Consider the following 22,572-nt stretch of genomic DNA (forward strand, 5'->3'; position numbering starts at 1 on the left):
TCTGTTAGAGAGACCAGGCACTTCAACGTCATCAGCCCCCATTGATTCCGCATTGCTCTCCCTCATCCTGTAGGATTACCCCTCCAAGCTTCTAGAAAGCTTTTCTTCCACAGTGATCTCTCTCTCCCTCTCTCTCTTGCCCTTACTTATTCCATGAGTCCTAGTCTCTGGTGGCCCGCCTATTCAACTTTTTAAAGGGGATTATTGTGGGGGGTGGCATTAGCTCACCCAGATTAAAGTGGCCTTGTTCAAACCTCTGTAATCCAGCCATCTGTCAGAGAACAGGAGGGCAGCACCTGGTTGCCTCAGGACTCCAACTACACACGCACCTCTCACTAGGCCAATTAGAGAAAGGGGAAAAGCTTCTCTATTCCTGCCCCCGAAACGGCAGCACCGTGGTCTGAAATACACCTTTACACCTGCCTGAAGTTTGGTCCCGACATGGAAGAGACATATCTGCTGAACTATCCCGGGGTCCGGAAGAGGATTTTGGCCGGAGGGACCGGCCCTATACCCCACTTTCCACCCGGCACCAAGGTAACCGAACAACATCCAGCAACTGCACTTTTATCTGTGAAGGTGTCTGATAATCTGTCAGGGAATACTGGAGTCTGGCAGAGGCATGGTGCTCCGATCATATTTTTGGTCCTGTATTTACTACTGGGTCACCATTACATTCAGGGTTTAACATGTGGAAAACGTGTTGGGATAAATACGGTGAATAGATCGTTGACCAATTACAGAACCAATTTATTCGCAGCGAAAATTAGACTAAAGCTTCCCTGAGTAAAATAGAGTTCACCAAAGCTTCCCTCCTTAAATTGGTTAACTCTAGCTTCCCTCCATAAATTGGTTAACTAAAACTTCCCCCTATAAGATATTGTTGAAGTTTGTATTAACTCGTTCGCTACATCCCTAGAATTACCTTCTGAAAAATTATGGTAGGCTAATGTACTTTTGAAATATAGTTAACGAAGTTTAAGAACATTTCATTTTAGGCTCACACGTAAAGAAAATATGTATTCTGAGAGTAAGTGGGAGTTTAGCAGGTTGGATGTTGATGAAGTATGCATTTGGTTTTCCATTTTGTGTGAAAAAAAAATCCGCTGTGTTCACTTAGTTAACAACAACACTAAATGGCTAAAAATAGCTGAAATAATTTACTACTGAAAACTCTGGATTTTAATTTAGTTAGACTACTTCCGAAGATTAATGCGTGTACTCCGTGTTGTTTAGTGCTCCGTAAACACTGGGAGGAAATAATGCAAAGTATAATTTGCATTGTATACTTATTAACACTTCACAGTGTGTATTTTTAGAGAGTGCTGTACCTCGACCCACTTCAATTTGATTGCTGAATAATGAAGGCGCCAGAGGAGTCGATTATTCTATATCACACCGCACAAACATTTGGTCAACATAATTGCTACATCTCACCCACCAGCCCGTGGAACAGACCTTTCAAACTGATGACGTCCCTCTACCACACATTTAACCACGTCCAGCCATATGTGACAAACGTTTTCCGGGACAATGCCAACATAAACATCTGTGTCACGTGCAATGCTGTCTTGATCCCGTTATGTCGGGTTGCGGCCTCTGACTCCGCGCTACACCGTTTAAAGCGCAGGTGTCGAACCGGTTCCACGGAGGGCAGCGTCTGCCGGTTTTTGCTCTTACCTCGTTGCTTGATTAATGAGGTCACTATTTGGTTAGGCTGTACCCTCACCTGTTTGTTTAGGTCTGAACTGGGAACCAATTTAAAGAAAAAACAAAAACCAGCAAACACTAAGCCCTCCGGTTGGACACCTGTGGTTTAAAGCAAAGCTACGTTCAAATGAAAAGTTATACGGACAGTCGAGATTAAGGCCATCCCACAACCACCAAATGACGTCATGTACGTGTGACAGTATGTTGTCAGTAGAAAGCTCTGGAACATAACCGCAGTTTCACTGGTCAGGGTAGACAGATTTTAGTGACAGTACACTGCAAATCACACACGGACTAACCCACACAAACGCAATTTGTTCTATACAACCCCGTCTGTAAATCAACTCCACTAAGCCCATTTTTGCCCGCACATTGTAATTAAAAATAGCCCAATATCTCAGGAAACCACCATATGTGGCACAAATACCACTGGTCGGTCACTTAAACCCCTCTTACTCTTTATCCTAGCTGGTGTTCCACTTCCAGACGCTGTTGGATGACTTCGAGCGCACAGTGATTGACGACAGTCGTAAAGGCAAGAAGCCGGTCGAGATCTTTGTGGGGAAGATGTTTAAGATGGAAGTCTGGGAACCGCTGCTGACGTCCATGAGGATCGGGGAGGTGGCCGAGTTCTGGTGTGACGCCGTTGTGAGTCCGGCAATTTTTTAATCTGACATACTCGCACGCGCGCACAACTTCAACTTCTCCAGGTGTAAAAGGGCGTGAGTCAGTAGATCCGGGGGTCTAAAATGATCTGGTAATTAATGTTAACTGGGGCAGGGAGGGGGGGCTTTGCTGCTCTCCTCATTCTGATGCAGATTAATCGACCTCTTGTGGTCTCCTACACACACAATTATAAACTGAAATCTTCATGTGTGTCATTTCTCTCTTCCTCCCTGGCTTGAAACATTTGAAAGTCAAATGGGTTTATTGATTGAGGTTCGTTTTGGATGCTAGTTCAGCAATCAGCGGGGTTGAGGTGGGAAAATGCTCCAGAGTCTATTTGAGTTAGGTCGACATTGCTGTGTTTGCCACCACTCCACCCACACTCACCCAGCCCTGTGTTGCCGTGGCTCAGCACACTGGCCTGTACCCCATCGTGTCCAAAGGGCTGAGGCTGATTGCCCAGGGCAAGGACCCCCTGGAGGGACAGAGGCACACGTGTGGCATGGGGAACATGTTCCATTACAACAGCACTGGCTGGACGGAGCTGGATGAACTGATGAGGACACCTCAGCCGCTGATCTTCATCATGGAGCTTATTCAGGTACCACCGCTCAGTGGGCGTTTTAAACCTGTTATTGAACAGATCAGTTGACATCGCAGTCCCAGTTTAGGCTGGGATTTATTCAAACCCACCACAGAGAGGTGTTCATGCATTTTGGCATCGTTTTTTATTTAAAATAATCACCATGTGGCCTCGGACTAACTTGTGTGTTTACATTTCACCCAAGAACAGTCTGAGGTCACATAAACACTGGAAAAAGGGTGGTGTGGGTTGGAGTGAGCTTAGACAGAGGAGGTGTTGAATGTGTTACACAATGCGCAAGAAACCAGTTAACACAGAGGGACAACACACATACAATGGTTGGACACACTCCATTACAAGTCCACCCGTGTTTACTAAAGCATCTCTGAATGGAGACTGCACACTCAAAGCTCACACAGATCTGTCCAAACAAAAACACCTCCAGAAAATCATTCCCACCTGTTATTTTACAAGTTGACTGCAAATAACAAACTCTCCAAGAATCCACATCCCCTCACGCCTCAACGAGTTTTCATGCCATCAGCGGGTCGCCGTTGGGGGACAGGTGGGGGCAGAAATAATTTATTAGTCTAGTGACGCTGGCCCGCATACATCTGCCTAGTGACGCTGGCCTGCAGTCATCAGCCTAGTGACGCTGGCTTGCAGTCATCAGCCTAGTGACGCTGGCCCGCATACATCTGCCTAGTGACGCTGGCCCGCATACATCTGCCTAGTGACGCTGGCCCGCATACATCAGCCTAGTGACGCTGGCCTGCATACATCAGCCTAGTGACGCTGGCCCGCAGTCATCAGCCTAGTGACGCTGGCCTGCAGTCATCAGCTTAGTGACGCTGGCCCGCATACATCAGCCTAGTGACGCTGGCCCGCATACATCAGCCTAGTGACGCTGGCCCGCATACATCAGCCTAGTGACGCTGGCCTGCATACATCAGCCTAGTGACGCTGGCCCGCAGTCATCAGCCTAGTGACGCTGGCCTGCAGTCATCAGCTTAGTGACGCTGGCCCGCATACATCAGCCTAGTGACGCTGGCCTGCATACATCAGCCTAGTGACGCTGGCCTGCATACATCAGCCTAGTGACGCTGGCCTGCATACATCAGCCTAGTGACGCTGGCCTGCAGTCATCAGCCTAGTGACGCTGGCCCGCAGTCATCAGCCTAGTGACGCTGGCCCGCAGTCATCAGCCTAGTGACGCTGGCCCGCATACATCAGCCTAGTGACGCTGGCCCGCATACATCAGCCTAGTGACGCTGGCCTGCAGTCATCAGCCTAGTGACGCTGGCCCGCATACATCAGCCTAGTGACGCTGGCCCGCGGTCATCAGCCTAGTGACGCTGGCCCGCATACATCAGCCTAGTGACGCTGGCCCGCATACATCAGCCTAGTGACGCTGGCCCGTATACATCAGCCTAGTGACGCTGGCCCGCAGTCATCAGCCTAGTGACGCTGGCCCGCATACATCAGCCTAGTGACGCTGGCCCGCAGTCATCAGCCTAGTGACGCTGGCCCGCATACATCAGCCTAGTGACGCTGGCCTGCAGTCATCAGCCTAGTGACGCTGGCCTGCAGTCATCAGCCTAGTGACGCTGGCCTGCAGTCATCAGCCTAGTGATGCTGACCCATGGATGTTTATGAAGTGAACGCAGGTTTCCATTGGTTATAACTGTGGCCCCTGCCCTTCCCAGGTGGGTGACCCCTTCTCATACAAGCGGGACTCATGGATAATGGATAAGGATGAGAAGATGAAAGAGGTGCCTTCGCTTCACCTACAGGGCAACGCGCTGGTCAGACAGAGGAGGTTCAGAGAGGCCGCCGAGAAGTACCAGGAAGCTGTAGTTCTTCTGCGGATTGTACTGTCCAAGGTGAGAGGATTTAGGAGAGGAGAGAAGGTTATGACATGAGTTTTATGGAAAGAGTGAAAGGCAGCGTGATGGGAGAGAGAAGGGAGATATGACAGGAAGAGAAAGCAAAGGAAATGAAGAGAGAGGGAGGGATGGCATTGAGGAGGGCATCGATGACATAAACCACAAACTGTGAGGAGAACTGCATCACCACGATGAGGAGAAACAGGTGCTGGACACTGATTTAACCATTTCCCAATCCTGAAAGTCTTGTCCCTTGATCAAGCAGTCTGTCTTCCCTCTGGGTGCAGGAGATGCCAGGTGATGAGGACTATATATCTGTGGACCAGCTCATCACTCCTCTGGTGTTGAACTACTGTCAGTGCATGTTGGAGCTGGAGGAGTACTATGAGGTTCTGGAGCACGCCAGTGACCTAATTCACAAACACAAAGGTGATGCATTCACAGCTGTGCCCACATCCCCACATCCCCGCGCCCACATCCCCACATCCCCGCGCACACATCCCCACATCCCCGCGCACACATCCCCACATCCCCGCGCACACATCCCCACATCCCCGCGCACACATCCCCACATCCCCGCGCACACATCCCCACATCCCCGCGCACACATCCCCACATCCCCGCGCCCACATCCCCACATCCCCGCGCACACATCCCCACATCCCCGCGCACACATCCCCACATCCCCGCGCACACATCCCCACATCCCCGCGCACACATCCCCACATCCCCGCGCACACATCCCCACATCCCCGCGCACACATCCCCACATCCCCGCGCACACATCCCCACATCCCCGCGCACACATCCCCACATCCCCGCGCACACATCCCCACATCCCCGCGCACACATCCCCACATCCCCGCGCACACATCCCCACATCCCCGCGCACACATCCCCACATCCCCGCGCACACATCCCCACATCCCCGCGCCCACATCCCCACATCCCCGCGCCCACATCCCCACATCCCCGCGCACACATCCCCACATCCCCGCGCACACATCCCCACATCCCCGCGCACACATCCCCACATCCCCGCGCACACATCCCCACATCCCCGCGCACACATGCACACATCCCCACATCCCCGCGCACACATCCCCACATCCCCGCGCACACATCCCCACATCCCCGCGCACACATCCCCACATCCCCGCGCACACATCCCCACATCCCCGCGCACACATCCCCACATCCCCGCGCACACATCCCCACATCCCCGCGCACACATCCCCACATCCCCGCGCACACATCCCCACATCCCCGCGCACACATCCCCACATCCCCGCGCACACATCCCCACATCCCCGCGCACACATCCCCACATCCCCGCGCACACATCCCCACATCCCCGCGCACACATCCCCGCGCACACATCCCCACATCCCCGCGCACACATCCCCACATCCCTGCGCACACATCCCCACATCCCCGCGCACACATCCCCACATCCCCGCGCACACATCCCCACATCCCCGCGCACACATCCCCACATCCCCGCGCACACATCCCCACATCTCCGCGCACACATCCCCACATCTCCGCGCACACATCCCCACACATCCTACATCCCCGCGCACACATCCCCACATCCCCGCGCACACATCCCCACATCCCCACATCCTCAAACTCATCAAAACCCAAGCACCCACTGACACTCAGACATCCAGTTTACAATGATAAAACTATGCAGACAGCTTTTGTTCTTTGTATAGATCCTGGCTAAGTTTGCTGGCTAAGTTTGCATACGCAAGGGGCCTGTCTGTTCAGAGGCGTTACGGAAGTCTGTCAGACTGTGAAGTGTGTTTTGGTGCACTGCAGTTGACATGCAAGTTGACACACATTTTCTGCTTTGTGCAGGGATTTGTACTGTACCGCCTTCCATGTTTTTCTGTCTAATCCACAAGGAGGTCCTATTCTGACATCCACTATACAGTTCAATGCCCTATGAGTAATGACATCATCTAGAGACGGCGTCCATAGAGGCAGGCTGCCATGTCTTGGCTTCCTCCTCATTTCCTCTGCTTTGACTCGACATGATGGCTGTGTGTGTGTGTGTGTGTGTGCGTGCGTGTGTGCGTAGGTTTTAGTATATACAGTTAACACAAGAAGTAACTGGACAGTGACACTTTTTTTTTGGCAGGGGGCTCTGTATTCCAGCACTTTGTATGACCCATTCAGAAGTTACAACACGTGTGGTAAATGGCCCCACGCCCCATCTCAGGTGCCCAAGCAGACAGATTTGATCCGCTCAACTATAGTCACATTCCCCTAACCTAATTTGACGGCACTTCATCACGCAGAAGAGTGACCCCAAAATAAACTTCCATAGCTACAAATGAGATTTCCAGGCCTGAAAGGGTTTACTGTTTTTGACTGGCCAAATCAATCAGCCGATGTGAATCTAACTCAACTTGCCGGTCACATTCTGAAGACAAGGAGAAAAGACTTGGGATCAAATAGGAACTGAAGACAGCTGAAGTTCAGGCCTGTCAGAGACTCACCAGGGAAGATAACCAGCATCTGGTGATGTCTGTCGGTCGCAGACTTCAAGCTGTCATTGCATGCAAAGGAAAAGGGACCTAATAATAAACATGGCTATTTTATTGTGCATAATGTTGATGTGTCTGAAGAATTTTAGTACCAACATATGGGGTGACTAAATGCAAACAGACTGTAATTTATAAATGGTTCATCAGATAGGAAAAGCAAATGCCCACTTAAGCGCACAGTTGATAACCCCATGTTCCATGTGTCATTTCAAATCCCTGTCCCCTCCCCTCTCCCCTCCTCTCTCCCTGTCCCCTCCCCTCTCCCCTCCTCTCTCCCTGTCCCCTCCCCTCTCCCCTCCTCTCTCCCTGCCCCCTACCCTCTCCCTGCCCCCTACCCTCTCCCTGCCCCCTCTCCTCTCCCTGTCCCCTCCTCTCTCCCTGTCCCCTCTCCCTGTCCCCTCCTCTCTCCCTGCCCCCTCTCCTCTCCCTGTCCCCTCCTCTCTCCCTGTCCCCTCCCCTCTCCCTGCCCCCTCTCCTCTCCCTGTCCCCTCCTCTCTCCCTGTCCCCTCCCCTCTCCCTGCCCCCTCTCCTCTCCCTGCCCCCTTCCCTCTCCCTGCCCCCTTCCCTCTCCCTGCCCCCTTCCCTCTCCCTGTCCCCTCCCCTCTCCCTGCCTCCTCCTCTCACCCTTGCCCCCTACTCTCTCCCTGTCCCCTACTCTCTCCCTGTCCCCTCCTCTCTCCCTTGCCTCCTCCTCTCTCCCTTGCCCCCTCCTCTCTCCCTGGCCTCCTCCTGTCATCGTTACCTTGTTGTCTCTTTCCGTTCTAATCTGCCGTCCTCCATGACTCCATCCCTCCATCTGAAGAAACATCTTATTTCTGAGAAGGACTCAATGGGGGCTCTGTTATTGCCACAGGCTCTGAAGAAATGTATTTCAATGTTGGCAGAATTAGAAATGTACGGGGGAGTGGGGATGATTTCAAGAGAAAACAAGAGGAGAGACATCAATGTGGAGATAAACTGGCGATCTGCCCCAGCCATCTTCTCCTCAGGGAGAGCGTATTAAGAGGTCTGTGTTCTGAGACCAGGGTCGGAGTGAGGATGCTTTCTCTCCCTTTATTGATCTCTCCTTCTCTCTCACACGCCCCAGGAGATGTCTCACACACACATGCACTCTCTCACATATGACACACTCCATCCTGTCAGTGCCACCCCCCCCCCCCCCCACACACACACACACAAACACACACAAACATACCATTAAACCCTGTCTCCAGTATATTCTCTCCCTCCCCAGGTTCTTCACTGATAAGAAATGTAGTAATTGGAAATGCATCATATTAAAGCACCCCACAGCCCCTAGATGAGTACAAAGTGCTCAGCTGATGTGTGTTGGTTGTTGACACCATTCTAATAAGGTGCATTCTTACTTCCAAAGACCGCAGTGAATGTTGATGACCATTTCCATCTCATACCTAAGTAACGGCTCTCTTTTTGAAACTCTTCCTTCCTCCCTGGTCCTGTCTCCTACAGACTGTGTCAAGGCGTACTACAAGAGGGCCAAGGCTCATGCCGCAGTGTGGAATGAGAAGGAAGCCAAGAGGGACTTTAACATGGTGGCCAACCTGGACCCCACACTGGGTCCTCTCATACACAAAGAGCTGAGGCTCCTCACTGACAGAGTGAGGGAGAAGAACTGGGAGGAGAAACAGAAATACTGGAACTGCCTGGAGCCAGAGGGGAAGAAAGAGGAGGACGAGAAGAAGGAAATGGAGGTTAAAGAGGAGAAGGGAGAAAAGGAAGTGATGGAGGAGGAGGAGGAAAACGATGTGGAAGAAAAAGAAGAGAAGGAAAAGAAGGATGCTAAGAAAGAGAAAGAAGGAAAGAGAAAGAAAGAGGAGGGAGTGCAGGATGAGAGCTCAGAAACTACTGTGAAAAATGAAAAACCATGGAACAAAGTTGTGACGAAGGGTGAAACATCCATGATGGCTACAGTGAAAGACAGGGCTAGAGTGAAGGAAAGACCAGCCAATCAAGCTGTAGTGAATAATGAAACAGCCAATGAGATGGCTAACAGCAGTGCCGAAACCCAGCCCGCGACCAATCAGAACACTCTGTTTGTGCATCCTGCGGAGGGGATGGACTGGCAGCAGAAGTTGCGACACATCATGTTTCTGCAGAAGGAGGGCAACTTCCTGCTGACTGAGCAGAAATACAGTGAAGCCACTGGAAAGTTCAAGGAGGCTCTGGAGTTTGTCGACTTCATTCAGAAGGTTAGTGGCCATTCAAGATGGATTCTGGGATTTTTGGTCATGTGTTGTAAAAGTGAGGCGAGACAAAATGGGTCCCCAAAAATGTTATAACTTGTCATGTATGTGCCGAAATGGGCCCCATGTTGTCAAAACCACTGAATTACATCGATAACTGAGGTAAAAGTGATTCTACTCACATTATGCCCATATAAACAAGATATTACACACAGATTATGCCCATATAAACAAGATATTACACACAGATTATGCCCATATAAACAAGATATTACACACAGACAATGCCCATATAAATAAGATATTACACACAGACAATGCCCATATAAACAAGATATTACACACAGACTATGCCCATATAAACAAGATATTACACACAGATTATGCCCATATAAACAACATATTACACACAGATTATGCCCATATAAACAACATATTACACATCCAACACATTTGGTGGTATTTTCTTTGGTGTATCTATTCATGTGTATGTTCATTTGAGTATATGTTCAGCGCACAGTAAAACCAGTGGTACCTTTGTATGAAATATACGCTATTCAGAGCATAGTCGAAGTGCAATGGGTTTGCCATGAGACATATCAAAGGGGTTGAGCCATAATAATGTTGCAGTGTTCCTCCATTTACTCCACTTTAAAGGGTTTGAGGCATGTCAACTATGTTGCAGTGGTCCTCCATTAACTCCATTTGAGAAGGGATGTGGGTTTGGGGAGTGCATCATTGTACAGATGCACATTTTCAATGGAGAAGAGGCGTGCCTCGCCTCGGACAAAGAAAAACAAGAAATCCCTGTAAATGTTTTCCCCGTGATTTCTAGAAGAAACACAAGGTTCACTCATTTTACCGGCACACAGTGTTTACCAAGGCTAGTGATGAGAGAAGAAGTGCTCTGAATGAGGATGTTCCTGTTAGAGTTGCATCTCATGATGGAGTCAGGAACCCTGAAGTGGTCAAATAGAGACTTCTGTCCTCAAGAAAGAAAGGGAATACTCTGGAATACAGGCTCAGCTCATTGATGGGCAAACAAGTTCATTCGTATTGGACTGCCTTCATCTTCAGAAGACACTCATTTTCTTAGGCATATTAGATTAGATTCAACTTTATTGTCATATAACAGTGCAAGTACTGTACAACGAATGCAGTTAGCATCTAACCAGACGTGCAAATAGGGCAAAACATTTACAAAGTATTAAGTATAATGTATTTTACCAGTGGAATGTGTAGATTTACCAGTGGAATGAGCAACACTAAATGTGCAGTAAGGCAAATAAAGTAAGGCAGACATTTTAGTATTAGCTATAGTGTATTTTAGCATTAGGTATAGTGTATTTTAGCATTAGGTATAGTGTATTTTAGTATCAGGTATAGTGTATTTTAGCATTAGGTATAGTGTATTTTAGCATTAGGTATAGTGTATTTTAGCATTAGGTATAGTGTATTTTAGCATTAGGTATAGTGTATGAGGTGGCTTGGGAATCTGTTTCGGATGGCTCCTGAATGCCTTCCTGGGAGTGAGGTTCTGAGGTAGACATGCGTATGTAAAAACTATAAGAATGCAAGCACAATGGCAATTCTAAATCTGCAAGGAGGCAAATTGAATGTACAAGGTGCATGTGCCACTGAAATGCAGCGATATCAGCGGTGAGGTTCCTGAGGTAGACATGTACCTGTAACAACTGAAAACATCCATTATCAGGCATAGCATAGCAAGGCAGTGGCAGAGTAGTAATATATATATATATATATATATATATCTTTGATATATTGACAGAAGACGTGTGTGTGGCCTATTTCTAGGTCAAAGGCAGAGATGGCCTTTGACCTAGTGGAGGGGCAGGACCTACTGTATGTGTAGTCCTGCAGACATGAAATGTATCCATCTGTTATATAAAAGCACCCGCACAAGAATACTGACCGACCAATAACTTTCACCTCTGTCAACCTCCATAAAGGGGCTGGACAGGGTTGAGTGTTGCTAGGTGACAGTGTCGTTCTTCCCTTTCCCCTTTGAGCCTTCAATCACAAGCAGACATACATGGTTATAATAGCAAAGACACTCTAAGTAAAAATTCTCTATACACATTTTGCATTTTCGATCGAAATATACTTCAAACTTCTATCCCAGTTCTACCAAGCTAGATTTTTATAGTGCCTGTCTGGCCTTGAGGATGAACATCTCTGCACGGTTAAGTGTCAACATTTGAGACCCGCGGCAAGGTGTTTTTCTTCCTTGTTTACGTTGTCTCTAAATTTTACTTTATATTATGTTTTTTGTTTGGCTTCAAACAAATATTATTTCTTTACGTGAAAAGCAAAGCAAGGTTAATATGGAAGGAGGCTTTGTGGAAATGTATCTGGAATGCATCTAGTGGGAAAGCTCCTTTCTCAAAACACACAGCAGGTGAATGGTTTCATGTGACCGAAATATCACAGACAGAAAGAGGAATTATCTTAACATTCAACTGCCATGGGCTGCTAATGTGACAAAGATTGTGCCTCTGTTTGCTGGACAACAAAAAAAAGTTTAAAACAATAGAACATGGGAAAAAAGTGCTGCTTAATGGCTTGTGTTTATAAAAGAATTCCCTCATTTCTATGGAACGATTTTGGCTAAGATAGTTTGAAAAAAGTTAGACAGGCCTTGTAAAATAAGATAGAAATACAGGTTGCAAACCTCCTTTACTGGTGAATTGTGTCTGTGGGAATTGTAAGGTTGGTGAGGTGCAGTACTCTACAGGAAGTGGTCGTTCTGTCAGATCATTTAATCTGGGGTCATAGTTCATCATGTATTTTGACAGCAACAAGCCATTAGACATTAATGTCAATTAGATATTATAGTTGTTGATATTATAGTTGACTACTTGTATTTGTATTACATTTTTTGTGTGCCAGTGTTTGATATGGTGGTGCTGTAGATCACGTCTGTGTCCTCCCACTGGCTTAGTTCAGTGCGTAAGTATTGCTACCTCTATTCTTGTGCCACATTCTTTATGTCCCCTATCTCCCCTGAGAAGTCATTTTATAGTCATAAAATGCATAGCATGTTTAGCTTTTGGAAGCAACTGGATGCTGTCTTTTTGCCTCAGATTGTCGTCATTTCTCTAGATGGATAGGAACTGCTCCTTAGATAAGGCATTTGATTGCTGTGGAGAGCTGGAAATACAAATAGTTGGGATCTTTACTTAACAAGGACATTTGCCTCCTTTGATCAAGTGTCTCTGACCTCCTTAAAAATGACTTGCCAGCAATCATAAATACCGTTCATTCTGTTTGAGGTGATTCAAAACTTTACATTTTTAGCAGTTTCATCTAATTAAACATATTTGGGAGATATTTTATTTTTATAAAACAATATGCTAATAGAACATTACATAAAACAATTTATAATGGAAATCTGAAATGTGTCTGGTGATCTTGGAACCTACAACTGCAATGTTTGGAATGCTGACCTTTTTCTCAAGTGTTGTTTGGGATCTCTGCCCTCCAGATACTCCTTTATGAGACTTGTTATGTAAGAGACATGCCGTGTGCCGTTGCACAAGCTCTAATCATGTTTCCCTGTTGCCAGTCAGCTGAAGAGAGACGCTATATGGTTGTAGGTACACTAGCAGAGCAGGAGCAGAGCCGGAGAGCTAAAAATACTAGAGATGGACCCTTGGAGATTTTTGTATGACAGTGATCACCCAAGCATCTCTCTTTTTCTCTCTCTCTGTGTCCCTCTTTTCTGTTACTCTCGGTCCATTTTCTTATGGTGTCTCCCTGTCTCCATCCCCCATCTCACTGACATTGTCCGATCCCTGTAACTCCCCTTGGCTCTGCCTTCACCTCCTCGTCGCTCACTACAGGAGGTGGACTACACAGATAGGAAGGAGGACTGGGACTCTCTGGAGAAAGTGCGCGTGCCGATCACACTCAATCTCAGTCAGTGTCTCCTGGAGCTCAGGGACTACCAGCAAGTGGTGGATCTCAACACCAAGCTGATTAAGAAAGACGCAGGTACTTTCACACAAACACACACACTACCTTTATTCAGTTGATCTGGTTCTTTCCCATTATATCTCTCTCTCAATTCCAGACATTTTTCTCTCTCTTTCAAGGTCTCTTCTGTGTGTTTCTTTCGTTTTCCATTAAAAAAAAATCCAAAGTGACTTGCAGCAGCAATTAGAGTAAACCGTCGTACTCACGGCCAGAACAATGGATTCATCCCCATGCTGGCTCAGGGCGTCATCTAGAAACCTTTTGTTTACAGTTGAGATGCTGTAATTGCAAGTTTGTGTTCCACTCCTCCCCCCTCACCCTGTCTCTCTCTCCACTCCTCCCCCCTCACCCTGTCTCTCTCTCTACTCCTCCCCCCTCAACCTGTCTCTCTCTCCACTCCTACCCCCCCTCACCCTGTCTCTCTCTCCACTCCTCCCCCCTCAACCTGTCTCTCTCTCCACTCCTACCACCCCTCACCCTGTCTCTCTCCACTCCTCCCCCCTCATCCTGTCTCTCTCCACTCCTCCCCCCTCACCCTGTCTCTCTCTCAACTCCTAGCCCCATCACCTAGTCTCTCTCTCCATGACTCACCTGTCACCCTGTCTCTCTCTCCATGCCTCCCCCCTCACCCTGTCTCCCTCTCCACCCCCCCCCCCACCCTGTCTCTCCATGCCTCACCCCTCACCTTGTCTCTCTCTCCATGACTCACCTGTCACCCTGTCTTTCCACGGCTGAAAAGACAGAAAGAAAAACCCTGTTTGGTGCTGAATGTCTGTCACACCAATGAATGGCCTTGAACAGAGCGTGTTCTTGTGTTGCTTTGGACTAGACTTTGTAACTTTCTCTCCCCAAGTTGCAAAATTTACTAGCATCATTCCCTACACACTCGTCAGGAGTGAAATTCAATGTTTTCTTCGTGCCTGCATTATTTATCACTGAATGGATTTAAAGTGGGTTTACAAAAAAACTATAATTTCCCCTCTTTTCTCTCACTTTTGTTTTTTAATTCTCTCTATTCCTCTCCTGACCACCTTTTTGGGTCTTTCTCCTGTTCTCTTTCTGCCTCATCGTAGTCTTCCTCTCACCCCGCATGTCTTATTGTCCTTCTCTCCGCATCTTGTTCTTTCAAATATCTCTCTTCAAATAACTTCTCCCTGTGTCTTCTCCTCTCTCAATGTCCCTCCGTCTATCTGATCTGTGCCTCTTCCTCGCCCTCTCTTTGTAGATAACTTCAAGGCTGTGTACCAGCGAGCCAGGGCACACTCGGCTTTGTGTCATGAGGAACAGGCCAGGAAAGACTTCCGAAAGGTGGAGCGCCTGGAACCCAGGTTCAAGCCTGTTGTCATGCAGGAGATGAAGAAGCTGGGCGAGAACCTCCGGACCAAGCACGTCAGGGACAACAAGAACTACTGGGAAGTCACGGAGGAAAAGTGGAAAACCAAGGCCAAAAAAGGGAAAGTAAAGAAGACAGTGCACTTTAAAGAGGAGAAAAGTGGAGCACAGGGAAGTGTTAAAAAACAGGAGGAATCAGGCTTAAATCTAAAAGATGGAGGCACTGATGGGGTGAGAGGGGTTATGAGTGAGGGACAAGCAGAGGGAAGTGCAAAGGCCGTAGAAGACGCAGCCTCTGGGAAAGTAGGAGGTAGTGTGGAAGCTGGTAGGAAGCATGGAGGCGGTGTGGAGGCAGAGAGAGACGAGGCAGAGAGAGACGAGGCAGAGAGAGACGAGGCAGAGAGAGACGAGACAGGGAGAGACGGTGTGGAGAGAGACGGTGTGGAGAGAGACGAGGCGGAGAGGGACGGTGTGGAGAGAGACGAGATAGAGAGAGACGAGGTAGAGAGAGACGAGGTAGAGAGAGACGAGGTAGAGAGAGACGAGGTAGAGAGAGACGGTGTGGAGAGAGACGGTGTGGAGGCAGAGAGAGACGAGGTAGAGAGAGACGGTGTGGAGGCAGAGAGAGACGAGGTAGAGAGAGACGAGTTAGAGAGAGATGGTGTGGAGGCAGAGAGAGACGAGGTAGAGAGAGACGGTGTGGAGGCAGAGAGAGACGGCGTGGAGGCGGAGAGAGACGATGTGGTGGCAGAGAGAGACGGACGGGTGAGACCAGATGACAGGGCCGAACATGATGACAGCCACTGGGAACTGACCAGAGCAGATACAATAGCTAGAGAGAGATCAGAGGACGATGAAATGGCAGAGAAGGGCAAATATCAATCAACGACCACACAGAAAGGAACTGATGAAATCGTAGGAAACCAAGACAACAGTACAGGAAGTGGTGCCGTCCAATCTGAGTGGACCAATAAGAGTCCATTAGCCAGTGCTGATGCCATTAATCCACGGCTCTCTGAGGTAACTGAGGGGAGAGTGAGGTCAGACATGCCGAAGCCTGGATCCAACAAAGAGACAAACGACAGAAAAATGTGCAAAGGACATAAAACTGAGGGAGAGCGTTCAGAGCTGTGTCCATTGGAGGGGGAGAGAAACGTCAAACCTGGAGCCTCAACTGGAAATAGGGATGTCTCTACCAAGACCAAGTCCAGATCCAAGCGTAGATACAGGAAGAAGTAAATCTCACACAGGCATTGATAATGTATGATCATAAACTATCATGTGATGGTCATAAATCACAGGCATTGATACTGTATGATCATAAACTATCATGTGATGGTCATAAATCACAGGCATTGATACTGTATGATCATAAACTATCATGTGATGGTCATAAATCACAGGCATTGATACTATAGGATCATAAACTATTGTAATTGAATTCAGGCTAGTTGTATGACTTGCACACAAGACAAGAAGTCGTTGTTTATAACAAATACAAATTTTATTCTTTGTACACAAAGAGTAGAAAGCAGCCAGAAACCCACTCATTATTAAAAAGCCTTTCTTTCACAAACGTTTTCTACAGATTAAAAAACGATTGGGAAAACGGGAGGGAGGAATGTCAGTACACAGTTAAATAAATAAAATACGTGACAATGATATATGAGTCATAAACAAATCGACAAGTAATGGGGCGTAGTAATGTTGATTAAAAGCAGAGCTGTAGGTTCGACCGTGAACTAGAAATGATGACTGGGGTCTAGTGGCGGTGGTTGTTTCTATGTAAAGATGGTGTTTCTTGTCACAGCTCTGGTCCCACTGTAAGGTTAAGTGATTCATGGCCCCGCCATGCTAGAGAACACAAACAACCCACTCCGCGCCTCGTTACCACGCCAGGGAAATGGGAAGGACCCTCCATCTACCGCAGGGACCTAGCCCCGTTAGCCAAGTCTCCTCATCTCCAGAGAACGCCGCTTCTCTCCTGTCATGCTGTAGGTGGTGGTACCGGTCGGGTGGTGGTCGTGCCACGCCGTCGCTGAGAACCCCACTGGGGCAGAGCCAGTGTTCTAGGACCCAAGATGTCTCCGATGTCTAATAAAAGAGAGACGTGGCTGTATAGCATGGTGTTCCCCACGGCTCCGAGAGAAGCCTTTTGGATAGGCCAGTCATCAGAGAGCTACAACAGAGGATGTCTACAAAGACCTGCGTCTGAGAGCTGGAGCGAGAGGCCCACAGTGCAGAGCTACAATGCTGTTGTGTAGTAGTGAACCATAAGAATGTTTTACGCCAGCCTGACAAACTACTGGCTACAGTGATTGACTCATTCAGTCCATCTACACTCTCCGTTCAAAACAAAACACACGACACATTTACAGGAGCCTACAGGACTTATGGGTAGTATATTCTGGTGCACTGAATCTCTTCCTGTAGCTAAATGCATTATTTCAAACAGACAGAGAGCATGAGTCATCAAGCCACAAGTGTGTTCATGAGGCTCATCAATGTGTAATGAGATGTGTTTAACATTAAAGGGGTTTCCAAAGAGGAAACATTATTTGCATTGCGTTAATTTTTTTCCCCTCTTGAGCTTTCATTCCCCCGGATTCTGACATGCCAGTGAAAGATACAGGTGCGTCTCAACACTCAGCGAAGGTGGAACAGATGTCAACGATAATGCCAGTTTATGCCGGTTGAACATTAAACAGGCCTTGTTACGGGGGCACTTCCCCGTATGTTATTAGCATTGTCATTATGTACGCCACCCTACCTTACCGGCTTGCAACCTGCAACGCCGTGTCCTTGGGGACAGTTTCCTAGCAACGGCGTCAAAATAAACAGAGGGCCACGGCAGCACTCTGTGATGTCAACGGGAACGCTGGCGCCTTGAGGAGATAAAGTATAACGAATGCTGGGATGGGATTCAAACTGAAATCTGTTCTTGGCAATAAGGTCAGAATGTTCTCAAATGATCTAAACTATTCACATCATGGCTCCCTGCGTCTGTGGGTGTGATAACTTGATGGTTTTGAAAATGGTTCGCTGTATAAACACAGAGCATATTCCCCCATTTCCAGAGAAGCGCTCGCCTCCTGTCTGTCTGTTTTCTGGAGATTTGCTATGGCAAGCACATCAAAGCGGAGCGCCTCCTCTTTGCTCAGCCCAGGAGCGCTAAATGGGCTCTTTTCTTCCTTTTTTGACTTGTCTCTCAGATCTCCACCCCCTCTGAGCCTCCTTTTCCACCTCCACATAAAGGAGTTTCCACTGTCGGCGTCCTCCCTCAACCTCACCAAAGCCCTTTTGGACACTGGCCTTTTTAACGAGTGGCCACTGAAACTACATGAAACCCTGCAGTCCACGCAGTCCTCACCCACAGGGTCTCTCCTGCATTTACAGCAGACCGCCACCGACCCTGAACACACCTGGGATCTGACATTGAATGACACACACACTTCCACCCATAATAGCTGACTCATGCAGTGTCGTCCAGCGGACAGTGAAAGCGCTGAGTGATACAAAAAAGGCTTTTTGTGAGCCAGTACTGTAACATCTGTTAAACAAATAGATGAGTCACAAGCAAGAGAAGAAAAGACAGAGGTCAGGGCCAACTGGTTCAATAATGTTCAAGGCAGCAGCATGAAAACACACGTTGGTCAGTGATGGACTTTGTCTGGGTTTAAGGCAGATTGACGGGAGGGACCCCTGGATGGATGGCAGCAGCTTCTATCTCTTTGATCCCAAAGTGACCTGAAGGTGTAAGTGCTGTGAGGTAAAATATCACATGGCTGAGGGAGGGTTCAAGTGACGGAGGCAGTGGACTGATCTGGAACGCAGGGTGGAGGTGGTGCTGCTCATCCCAACCCACCCTAGGAGGGGGAGAAGGGGAGGCACATGTCTGCCTCACCCCGCCTCCCCTTTGAACGCAGCCAGAGCTCAGAGTAGAGGGAGGAGCAAGAGCTCAGTGAAGTGGGCCCGACCTCTCCCTAACCCCCCTGAGGCAGAGAGCCTCTGAATCTTGTCTCTCTTCACAGAGGTCACTCCCGGCCCGTCTCTCTCTACAGAGCTCACTCCCGGCCTGTCTCTCTCCACAGAGCTCACTTCCTGCCTGTCTCTCTCTACAGAGCTCACTCCCAGCCCGTCTCTCTCTACAGAGCTCACTCCCGGCCCGTCTCTCTCTACAGAGCTCACTCCCGGCCCGTCTCTCTCCACACAGCTCACTCCCGGCCCGTCTCTCTCTACAGAGCTCACTCCCGGCCTGTCTCTCTCCACAGAGCTCACTCCCGGCCTGTCTCTCTCTACAGAGCTCACTCCCTGCCTGTCTCTCTCCACAGAGGTCACTCCCGGCCTGTCTCTCTCCACAGAGCTCACTCCCGGCCTGTCTCTCCCTACAGAGTTCACTCCCGGCCTGTCTCTCCCTACAGAGCTCACTCCCGGCCCGTCTCTCCCTACAGAGCTCACTCCCGGCCTGTCTCTCCCTACAGAGTTCACTCCCGGCCCGTCTCTCTCCACAGAGCTCACTCCCGGCCCGTCTCTCTCCACAGAGCTCACTCTGTGAGTTGGATTGCGTGGGTTAGAACTACAAGACGGCTTGGGTTAAAGACGCGTGCGTGCATGCTCCCGATCCGTGCGCCCAACGTGACAGAGCAGGGGGCCGACAGTGAGCGAGGGAGAGGGAACGCGCGCACGTTTGAGGCGTTGGGCTCGGGGGCACAAGGCGGTCTTCGCTTGATAATGGTTGTTGTACTGACAGCGTGTCGGTGGGCCCCACAGGGTCACTGAGCGTGTTGTGGGCCCCCCAAGGCCCTCCAGCGTTCGGCCCCGGTCGCCAGCCAACAGCCACATGAAAAGCAGCCAGCTGGACCCAAATGGAGGCAATGCCGGTGCCCACCAACACCCGCTAAGAAACACGTTATAAACGCGTTAGACAGAGGCATTTTTTTTCAAACACACACACATAAAAACCGGTGAACGTACACTCACTGTTACTTGCACCCAGACAGAAGAAAATGGGGGGAAATCCTCACTCCTTTTTGCATTGTGTAAAAGTTATGTTTGCAGAAGGTCCTTGTGCTGTATGGATATAAAGCTTCACACCTTCGAACAACTACGCAACACCGGTTGGCACAGTGTCTTGGCTGGGCTGCTAGCATTAGCCGTTGCATATTAGCTAGCTATCACAGTTGCTTTCTGGAGTGGTCTCCTAACGTAAGCTGTTAGCTTTCTTAACCACCTTATCTGGATAACACAGTGTCTGGCTGCACAGCTAACATTAGCCATAGCTTGTTAGCACAATGTGTGGCACTGGGCCTGGACGTTAGCTGTTAACTTTTGACTCCCACACGGATGGTTAGTGCTCAGAGGTCCATGAGAGGGTCAGGGTTCAAGGGCTTGGTGCACTCAGACAGCAGTCATTTTGGGCACAGGCCAAAAAGTCTTCCCATCAGGCATCGCTATGTACTCCAGGCCCGTTCCTGGGTTAGATGAGTGAAGTGGTTCCTGGAAGAGGAGGACAGAGTGGACATTAGGTGTTAAGGCGAATACTTCTATCAAATCTGCTGAATTTAGTCTCACAACTTGTCTCAGGTCTGTAGGGTCTGTCTCAGGTCTATAGGGTCAGTCTGATGTCTGTAGGGGTCTGTTTCAGGTCTGTTTGAGGGCAGTAGGGTCTGTCTTAGGTCTGTTTGAGGTCTGTAGGGTCTGTCTCAGGTCTGTAGGATCAGTCTGATGTCTGTAGGGGTCTGTTTCAGGTCTGTTTGAGGGCAGTAGGGTCTGTCTTAGGTCTGTTTGAGGTCTGTAGGGTCTGTCTCAGGTCTGTAGGATCAGTCTGATGTCTGTAGGGGTCTGTTTCAGGTCTGTTTGAGGGCAGTAGGGTCTGTCTTAGGTCTGTTTGAGGTCTGTAGGGTCTATCTCAGGTCTGTAGGGTCGGTCTGATGTCTGTTTGAGGTCTATAGGGTCTGTCTGAGGTCTGTATGGTCAGTCTCAGGTCTGTTTAAGGTCTGTCTGAGGTCTGTTTGAGGTCTATAGGGTCTGTCTGAGGTCTGTCTGAGGTTTGTATGGTCCGACACTCACCAGGTTCTGAAGGGAAGACGTTCCTCAGCTGTTCAATGACCTCCTGCAGCTGTAACACCGTGTCCTGTTCATGATCTTCATCTCCTGTCAAATGATACAACGTGAAGTCCCACAGTGACAACAGAATACTAAATGATGGAATTTTGCCTGAACCAATGTTCTTTTGGCCTACTAAAAAACTGTACTTCAGGAATTCAGGCACATCCCAGTAGGAATCGGTTGCAACCCACTAGTGGGACCTGACCTACTATTTGGGAACATTCTCCTCAGAAGCTCACCGGCTGTCTCTGTGTCTGTTGTCTCTCTACTGGGTCCGTCCCCGTGACGACCTCCACCTGACACTGGGGACGATAAGGATGACGGTTCTGATCCATTGGCCTCCGAGTCATCTTTGGGCTGGTGGAGGAGGAAAAAAACTCATTCTTTCATCCATCCCAACAGAATTCCCTTTCAACAGCAGCTCCAACAAATAAAACACAAACGTTTCTTGGATGGTGTTTGGTTGAAGTGCACACCGTAATCTTGGTTATCCAGAAGTAAGATTTTCTCTCAATCCGCCAACAAGAGAATAAATTATAGGGTAAACATGTCGATGCAGTAAATAAGTGAGTGTTCCACTGAAGAAGGATGTGTCGGCCAGGGATTCAGACCCAGTTCCATGATGAACAAAGGAACCCCAACCCACCCACACTCAACAGCTTCTCCTGTTGCAACACATAACATTGGGAAAATAAAGTGACTCAAAAGGGTTTACATGAGTAATTCATAAGAAGAGATTATATGTTATGTGGTTGCTAGGTTCAAGTGGAGAGAAACTTCAAAACGAACACTTCCTCCAGTTTTCTCCAGTCTCTCCAGTTTCTTTCAGTTTCCCATTTTGAAGTGTTTTACCTGAGGAAATTTGAGTCTGTCACTCTGTGTACTCCTCTCTTTCACATTGATCCACAGCAGTTAGAAATTCTGGCATTCTGTTATGTAGATGATTACTGTATTGATTTTAAAGACTATAGTGCATAATGTGTAATAGACAGATTTGAAACATAGACATTTGCCCTATACCAGACTACAGCAAAAGCATATAATCCACTCTAAAGTGTGCTTTAGCTTGCTTCAAATAAAGTGATTCAATTCTTTATAAAGCACAATAAAACACTAAAACATGTATTGTAGGCTTTGTAAATAATGATGTTTACCACAATAGAAAAATAACACCAGCGTCTACTACCCTGGTGACATTAGTATTTTGTGGACATCAGTATGATTTATTATTCATTGCCAGTCAAGAATCATCTTGGTTAATACATGGAAAGTTGGACAAATGCTTGCCATGCATGTTGTCTTCCAGCTCCCCAACCACAGGTCTAATACAACAGCCTGTGAAACCCAAGTCAAACCTGCTGTTGTGGCTAACATTGTAGCGTCCTCCCTTGCAGTGCGCCTTGCCCCACACTAGACCCGGAATTTAGACAACTTTGAAAGACTGTGGTGAAGTGGGGTTGAAATAAACATCAAGTGCTATGATGACTACCTCATGAAGCTGGTTGAGAGAATGCCAAGAGTGTGCAAAGCTT

The 22,572-nt window shown here is 48.4% G+C and overlaps 2 protein-coding genes across 4 annotated transcripts in view; one reads left to right on the forward strand and one right to left on the reverse strand.

The window, feature by feature from the left end:
- The first annotated feature begins 135 nt into the window (after positions 1 to 135).
- Positions 136 to 17,005, forward strand: LOC105031578 (glutamic acid-rich protein). Its single transcript, XM_034291746.1, has 9 exons — positions 136 to 537; positions 2,179 to 2,358; positions 2,789 to 2,977; positions 4,666 to 4,842; positions 5,133 to 5,274; positions 8,871 to 9,610; positions 13,468 to 13,618; positions 14,826 to 15,529; positions 16,931 to 17,005. The coding sequence occupies exons 1-9, from the start codon at positions 442 to 444 to the stop codon at positions 17,003 to 17,005; spliced, it is 2,454 nt and encodes an 817-aa protein (XP_034147637.1). The 5' UTR covers positions 136 to 441.
- The window catches only part of drp2 (dystrophin related protein 2), a 170,462-nt gene continuing 164,316 nt past the window's right edge, over positions 16,427 to 22,572 (reverse strand). For all 3 annotated transcript variants that reach the window (XM_029119414.2, XM_029119412.2, XM_029119413.2), the window contains 3 exons: positions 21,280 to 21,397; positions 21,002 to 21,085; positions 16,427 to 20,428 (listed from right to left, as the gene is read on the reverse strand). In XM_029119414.2, coding sequence (XP_028975247.2) covers positions 20,409 to 20,428; positions 21,002 to 21,085; positions 21,280 to 21,397 — 222 coding nt within the window. In that variant the 3' untranslated portion in view covers positions 16,427 to 20,408. The remainder of the gene's footprint in view (positions 20,429 to 21,001; positions 21,086 to 21,279; positions 21,398 to 22,572) is intronic.

Source organism: Esox lucius, chromosome 4, assembly GCF_011004845.1.
Source record: "Esox lucius isolate fEsoLuc1 chromosome 4, fEsoLuc1.pri, whole genome shotgun sequence".
NCBI lineage: Eukaryota > Metazoa > Chordata > Actinopteri > Esociformes > Esocidae > Esox > Esox lucius.